The sequence below is a fragment of the Trachemys scripta genome, chromosome 1 (assembly GCF_013100865.1).
Source record: "Trachemys scripta elegans isolate TJP31775 chromosome 1, CAS_Tse_1.0, whole genome shotgun sequence".
In the NCBI taxonomy this organism is placed as follows: Eukaryota; Metazoa; Chordata; order Testudines; family Emydidae; genus Trachemys; species Trachemys scripta.
Window position 1 is genome coordinate 338,688,696 of NC_048298.1, and position 7,903 is coordinate 338,696,598.

Consider the following 7,903-nt stretch of genomic DNA (forward strand, 5'->3'; position numbering starts at 1 on the left):
GGAGAAATCTGGTCCTATTTTATTACTATTATTATTATTCTGTTTTATTTTTTTTCAGCAACCTTACAGCAGTGACAGCCTCATCGTTACCACTAGGCCACCCCCAAGGTAGACATGTGACTAATCTGAATAAAGCAAACAGTGATGGCAAGCCCGGATTCCAGGAATAGGGCCTGCAGCAGGGCTGATGCTGCAGTCCGGTTGACTATCATCACCCCACGTCCCCTGTGATTTGGCCTCCTGCAGTTTGCCATTGGCCATGATGGGGTTAAAGCTGGTGCACACTAAGACAAGCAGCTGAGGTTCCCTGATGGCCAAGTGGCCCCCAAGGGACTGTGCAAACATGCTTCATAAAGACAGTTGCGTCCCTATCTGAACTGATACTAGCTGCTGCCCGTGCAACCTCTCCGATAGCTCCTTGTCCTCTTGGGTGAAGACTTCTGGTGTCAGCAGTTCCCCTTTTGAAGGAACTGGGTATGTTGGCAGATTTCACTACCTTTAAAATGCGCAGTGAAGGGTAAAGGCTGCCAGCTGTTTCCATTTGCAGATGTTCTGTGCAGCGGCAGAGGGCTGTCAGGGTGATTCAGTAACGGGCTGGAGGGCAGGCAGCGCTAGGTAGCTTGGGAACCTCTCCTCTACATCTGCCCATGCTGCTCCGTGAGTTACTCAAGTTGCACAAAAATCTGATATTCAAAGCGAGCTCAGAATGTTAAAACTCCGATGCCCCAAGTCAGGATTTCACAAGGGGTCCCATTTCTAGAGGAGCCGTGTGCTCTGGGCCCAATCCTGCCAGGGGCTGAGTGTGAAGAGACCCCACGGAATATCAGTGACTAGTTCCAAAATCATTTCGGGTTTATTTTCCCAGAGAAGTTTAATCAGCAAATGCGTTTTCAAAGGGTTTATTCTCGGACTCGATTTTCATCACAGGAATTCAGAGCTGTGTTGCTCTGTGGTACCAGCTGCAATAGGACATATTTCTGTTTCCTGACTGGCAGAGGGCTCCTGCATTTCTATGCTGTAGATACCCATCAGAGTTCCAGGGCTACCAGCATCTCTGTCCCCTCTCTGGTCTTTGAGTGCCAGATGTCAGTCCTTGCAGTCTTCCCCCTCATAGGGTGGAATCCTGTGATGCTCCCACCCTCAGCCTGGGCCCTTGGCTACAGCACACTGTGGGTCAACTGGGCTTGCTCAGCAAGTCTGAGTGGGTTCGGCACCTGTGGTTCTTCCCTTTGGGAGTCTGTGGCTAGTGGTCAGACGAGTTACTAGCCAGCCTTCTAGAACCAAAATACTGTTTAATCTGAATATTAAGAATGAAGCGTAACATGGGAGAATAAGAGGGTTTTAAAAGAGCAGTCTGTACACGTCTCTGACCCCAAACCCTTCTCCTCTGACGGGGACCCAGACAGGCTGAGGGCCTTCAGACTTCCCAGGGGTGTCTGTGCCTGTCAGTCTGAAGAGCTTCTCAGAAACAGCTGCCCCAGCTCTGGACACACTCCCAGTGCTGACAAAACAAGCTGTGTAATGTGGCTGGAGCCCGGAAATAGGCTCTTCCCAGCTTGTAGCTCCGGTGTTGTTTCTCAACTTCTCTGCGGTGCTGATTGAGCAATGGCTTTTCTTGAGCTGTTGCTTCCCTTCCTGCTTGTTTTCCAGCTGCCTGCTGTTAAACTAGGAAGATCCATACTGGTTTCACCCAATACAGCCATAACATAAATATCCCAAATGTTAATCCTATATAGTTATACAGCAAACATCCCCAGAACTGGGTTTAACATACACAGTTAATGGCAGCTCAGCTCCATGTCTGTCACAATGCTGTTCCCAGATGCTATGTATTTTATGAATACAGGAAATAGACAGTCAAAGAGCGAGAGAGAGAGAGAGCAATGGACGACTTTCACATGTGAAATGAAGTTCCCTTTCCATGAATACTCATGCATTTGACTTTGAAATCCACTTCCTGCAAACCCTCCTCGTGCCTGAATAACAGGTGCTGGGGTTACTATGTACTGGAGAGTGAGAGCTCAGGGAATGAATATTTTATATACCGATCCCACTGCCTGTTACCACTCCAGGTACAGGCTACAGACTGGCAGAACAGAACCTGAGGAGAACCAGTCAGCTAATAACCCAGGAATAGAGGAGCTACTAGACTTCTGTTTGCTGACAAGCGACTGAATGAGGGCTGAGATGCTGGGATCTTTTCAGATTCTGAAGAAATCCAGGTGACAGATGCTACATTTTAAGTCCCATTGTAACCTGAGAAATCATCTCTGAAAGAAGAGGTGAGGGGAAAGAATCGGTTGATATGTGTGTGCTAAACTACAGATGTCTAAATGTTATGCCAAAACTTTTTACTCTAATACAAATATTAAAAACCAAACTTTCATAACATGCTTGTATATTGAAAGCCAGAAGCAGCGTTGTTGGAATCTCTACAGCAAGCAGCAGTGGAAACTTTACTGCTTAATGGCTTTTACTTTAGAAAGTATTTCAGAAGTTCTCCACATACTATTTGCAATGGTTTGTGCTATTAACTCTTTGTGCAGTGAACAGTTGTATAATAGTATCCCCTGGTAACTGACCAGAAGCTGTTTCTAACACTTACATTCAGGGTCATGAACAGAATCCCTCACAAATACCACTGCAAGTCTGTCCAAAAAGTTATTGCTGAGGTGCAGGAAAGGGGAGTGTTATATTAGTTGTAAGTAATTTATGCCCATCACATCTAACATGAGCATGGATATTAGAGCAAACCTAGTGTTTGCATATTCACCCGTGATGCCAATCCCTCCCCTGCCCAGCCAAAGTAACTGTCTGTGTTAGCTTGAAACTTGTCAAGTATCTAGACCCTTGCATGGGGAGAGGAGGCAGGTCCTGTGAGGAAGATCGAATGCTCAGGATTCAGTTAACATTGGCCGGGCAAAGCACTTCAGCTTCCCTTGGAGGGATTCTTGGGGGTTAGAGTGATCACCAGGAGCATATGGGTGAAAGTGATCATGAAATCATAGAGTTTGCAATTCTAAAGAAGGGTAGAAGGGAGAACAGCAAAATAGAGACAATGGATTTCAGGAAGGCAGATTTTGGGAAGCTCAGAGAGCTGATGGGTAAAGTCCCATGGGAATCAAGACTGAGGGGAAAAACAACTGAGGAGAGTTGGCAGTTTTTCAAAGGGACACTATTAAGGGCCCAAAAGCAAGCTATTCCACTCGTTAGGAAAGATAGAAAATGTGGCAAAAGACCACCTTGGCTTAACCACGAGATCTTGCACGATCTAAAAAATAAAAAGGAGTCGTATAAAAAATGGAAACTAGGACAGATTACAAAGGATGAATATAGGCAAACAACACAGGAATGCAGGGGCAAGATTAGAAAGGCAAAGGCACAAAAGGAGCTCAAACTAGCTACGGGAATAAAAGGAAACAAGAAGACTTTTTATCAATACATTAGAAGCAAGAGGAAGACCAAAGACAGGGTAGGTCCACTGCTTAGTGAAGAGGGAGAAACAGTAACAGGAAACTTGGAAATGGCAGAGATGCTTAATGACTTCTTTGTTTCGGTCTTCACCGAGAAGTCTGAAGGAATGCCTAACATAGTGAATGCTAATGGGAAGGGGGTAGGTTTAGCGGATAAAATAAAAAAAGAACAAGTTAAAAATCACTTAGAAAAGTTAGATGCCTGCAAGTCACCCGGGCCTGATGAAATGCATCCTAGAATACTCAAGGAGCTAATAGAGGAGGTATCTGAGCCTCTAGCTATTATCTTTGGAAAGTCATGGGAGACGGGAGAGATTCCAGAAGACTGGAAAAGGGCAAATATAGTGCCCATCTATAAAAAGGGAAATAAAAACAACCCAGGTAACTACAGACCAGTTAGTTTAACTTCTGTGCCAGGGAAGATAATGGAGCAAGTAATTAAGGAAATCATCTGCAAACACTTGGAAGGTGGTAAGGTGATAGGGAACAGCCAGCATGGATTTGTGAAGAACAAATCATGTCAAACCAATCTGATAGCTTTCTTTGATAGGATAACGAGCCTTGTGGATAAGGGTGAAGCGGTGGATGTGGTATACCTAGACTTTAGTAAGGCATTTGATACGGTCTCGCATGATATTCTTATCGATAAACTAGGCAAATACAAATTAGATGGGGCTACTATAAGGTGGGTGCATAACTGGCTGGATAACCGTACTCAGAGAGTTGTTATTAATGGTTCCCAATCCTGCTGGAAAGGCGTAACGAGTGGGGTTCCGCAGGGGTCTGTTTTGGGACCGGCTCTGTTCAATATCTTCATCAACGACTTAGATATTGGCATAGAAAGTACGCTTATTAAGTTTGCGGATGATACCAAACTGGGAGGGATTGCAACTACTTTGGAGGACAGGGTCATAATTCAAAATGATCTGGACAAATTGGAGAAATGGGCTGAGGTAAACAGGATGAAGTTTAACAAAGACAAATGCAAAGTGCTCCACTTAGGAAGGAAAAATCAATTTCACACATACAGAATGGGAAAAGACTGTCTAGGAAGGAGTACGGCAGAAAGGGATCTAGGGGTTATAGTGGACCACAAGCTAAATATGAGTCAACAGTGTGATGCTGTTGCAAAAAAAGCAAACATGATTCTGGGATGCATTAACAGGTGTGTTGTGAGCAAGACACGAGAAGTCATTCTTCCGCTCTACTCTGCTCTGGTTAGGCCTCAGCTGGAGTATTGTGTCCAGTTCTGCGCGCCGCATTTTAAAAAAGATGTCGAGAAATTGGAAAGGGTCCAAAGAAGAGCAACAAGAATGATTAAAGGTCTTGAGAACATGACCTATGAAGGAAGGCTGAAAGAACTGGGTTTGTTTAGTTTGGAAAAGAGAAGACTGAGAGGGGACATGATAGCAGTTTTCAGGTATCTAAAAGGGTGTCATAAGGAGGAGGGAGAGAACTTGTTCACCTTAGCCTCTAAGGATAGAACCAGAAACAATGGGTTTAAACTGCAGCAAGGGAGGTCTAGGTTGGACATTAGGAAAAAGTTCCTAACTGTCAGGGTGGTTAAACACTGGAATAAATTGCCTAGGGAGGTTGTGGAATCTCCGTCTCTGGAGATATTTAAGAGTAGGTTAGATAAATGTCTATCAGGGATGGTCTAGGCAGTATTTGGTCCTGCCATGCGGGCAGGGGACTGGACTCGATGACCTCTCGAGGTCCCTTCCAGTCCTATAATCTATGAATCTATGAATCTATGGTAAGGGACAGTTAATAGAGCCCGGTTTGACTGAATTTACACATGTAAATCTGGATCAACCCAGTTGAAGTCACTATTATGTAATTAAGAATCTGGCATTAAGAATTTATCCCATGTGCTGGAAAGAGACAGTGGAATAATTTGAAGTCTCAGCAGTGGAGAAAATAACGTATATATATGAGGCAATGAAACACGTTTATAAATAGCTTCAATGCAGGGCAGATAAATACAATGGCCGTCTTCACCATGCACTTGCCATGTGTTTATAGAAGTCATGATACAATGGGGCACACTCAGAAGTGGAGGGCCAGAAAGGGTGTCTGTGTGAAGGTCACAATTGTAAAATCACACAGTGCTCAAGTAGGCTGTGGAACTCCAAGCCAGAAGATATCAATGGGGCCAAGAGCTTCTCAGGATTCACAGAGAGATGGGATATTTAAATGGGTAATCAGGAAATCCAATTACAATACTGAGAATTTTTTTTAAAAATGTCTTGTAAGGGCTGTAAACCTTCCTGATTTACACGACAAAATATGTCTAATTACTAGGTGTCAGGGGAAAACTTTCCCTGGGATCAGGGTATCTCTTAGTTCCCTATTGCAGGGCTTCCTCCATCTTCCTTTGCAGCATCTCGTACTGGCCACTGGATACTGGGCTAGACAGGCTGTAGGTCTGAGCTTGTCTGACAGTGCCCATCTTCCTATTGGTGGTCTAATTCCAAGACAATGTTTTTGCTGTTTTTCCTTGAGGTCCTGGGAATCTCTAGATTTGCACTAAAAAGAACAGGAGTACTTGTGGCACCTTAGAGACTAACAAATTTATTAGAGCATAAGCTTTTTGATATGCATCCGAAGAAGTGGGTTGTAGCCCACGAAAGCTTATGCTCTAATAAATTTGTTAGTCTCTAAGGTGCCACAAGTACTCCTGTTCTTTTTGAGGATACAGACTAACACGGCTGCTACCCTGAAACCTGTCATTAGATTTGCACTGAGAGCAGAAAGATGTCTCGCTAAATATCATCTAGTCTCCTGTTCCTTTTCCTTTCAGGAAGGAAAGTTCAAAAATCCCTGGACCTGCCCCAGTATATTATGTCAGCTGTCAATGACACCAAATTCAACTCTGTAGTGTTCCTTCTCACCGGGATACCTGGGCTGGAAGACGTCCATATCTGGATCTCTATCCCCTTCTGCTTCATATATGTTATTTCAATAGTAGGAAATTCAGTTATTCTGTTCATTATAAAAACAGATCCAACCCTCCATGAGCCCATGTATATTTTCCTTTTCATGTTGGCCGTCACGGACCTTGGCTTATCGATAGCCACCATGCCTACAATACTGGGCATATACTTGTTTAACTCTAGAGGAATCAGCCTCAATGCCTGTTTTGCCCAGTTGTTCTTCATCCACTCACTTTCAAAAATGGAATCCTCCGTGCTCTTGTTGATGGCCTTTGACCGCTTCATCGCCATCTGTAACCCACTAAGATATACCTCCATCTTAACTCCACTGAGGATAGCCAAGATGGGACTGGTGGCTGTTCTAACATCGGTGGCCGTAATACTCCCACTCCCCATTCTCCTGAAACGGTTCCAATACTGTCGAGACAATGTCCTCTCCCATTCCTACTGCATGCACCAGGATGTCATGAAGGCGGCTTGTTCAGACATCTCAGTGAACAGCATCTATGGCTTGTTGGGTAAAATCTCCACGGTGGGGTTGGACTCGCTCCTCATCTTCCTCTCTTATGTGATGATCGTCAAAACAGTGCTGAGTGTTGCATCCCACAGAGAGTGCCTCAGGGCCCTGAACACCTGCGTCTCCCACCTCTGCTCTGTCGTGCTCTTCTACATATCAGACATTGGCCTGGCTTTGATACACAGATTCGGAAATAGCTCTACTCACTTGCTTCAGATTATCCTGGGCTACGTCTACCTGCTGGTCCCGCCCCTTATGAACCCAATTGTGTACAGCGTGAAAAGCAAACACCTTCGTGAGAGGATAATCAGGGCATTTGTCAAGTGAAGGGTCAGTTCATCACCTGGCTCCAGTGCTGGCAACATGGGAGAGGAAAAACACAAGCGATGGCCATGACCACATATTCCATCCTGGAACCTCTTCCCCTGAGGCCCTTTCCTTTGCCCCATCTCTTCCCTGAAGACCACACCTCTACTATTCCCCTTTACCCGAGACTCTGCCCCCTTTCCAGGCTGGAAGCCAGAGCCAGGCCTTGCTAAGAACTGCCCAGGGAACCAGAGCCACAGTGAGGTGCCCCATACCCTCCACATTTTATCCCCCAGGGTTTACAAGTCAGGGAATGTGGAGACTCTGGGGCTCCCCACAGCAACCTGTACTTCCAGGGCAGCTCTTACCTTGCCCTGACTGTGGCCTGGCTGGGAGGAGGAGCCTCAGGGAAAGTGGAGGAGCAAGAGGCAGGGCTTAGTGAGAAGATATGGGGCAGGAGACAGGGCTTCAGGGGAAAAAGGGGAGTAGGGTCTGAACCAACGTGGACCACAGCAATCAGGACAGTGGGGCTGATCCTGAGTAAAGGAGGACGCTGGGGCTGGAGGGTAGGAGACCTTGTGTTTTTGATAAGACTAAATTAATGTGACCCCACAAAGGGGTCTCTTGTAAGTATCCCAGTGTGACAGTGCTGCCCGTGGGAGCCAGCCGAG

The 7,903-nt window shown here is 45.5% G+C and overlaps 1 protein-coding gene across 1 annotated transcript; it reads left to right on the top strand.

Moving 5' to 3' along the window:
* The first annotated feature begins 6,317 nt into the window (after window positions 1–6,317).
* On the top strand, window positions 6,318–7,253 carry LOC117872061 (olfactory receptor 51G2-like). Its single transcript, XM_034760067.1, has one exon. The coding sequence runs from the start codon at window positions 6,318–6,320 to the stop codon at window positions 7,251–7,253; it is 936 nt and encodes a 311-aa protein (XP_034615958.1).
* The last annotated feature ends 650 nt before the right edge of the window (window positions 7,254–7,903 follow it).

Bases quoted from the DNA above. Each gene is read 5' to 3' on its own strand.
- LOC117872061 (XM_034760067.1), top strand. From the start codon at position 6,318: ATGTCAGCTGTCAATGACACCAAATTCAACTCTGTAGTGTTCCTTCTC.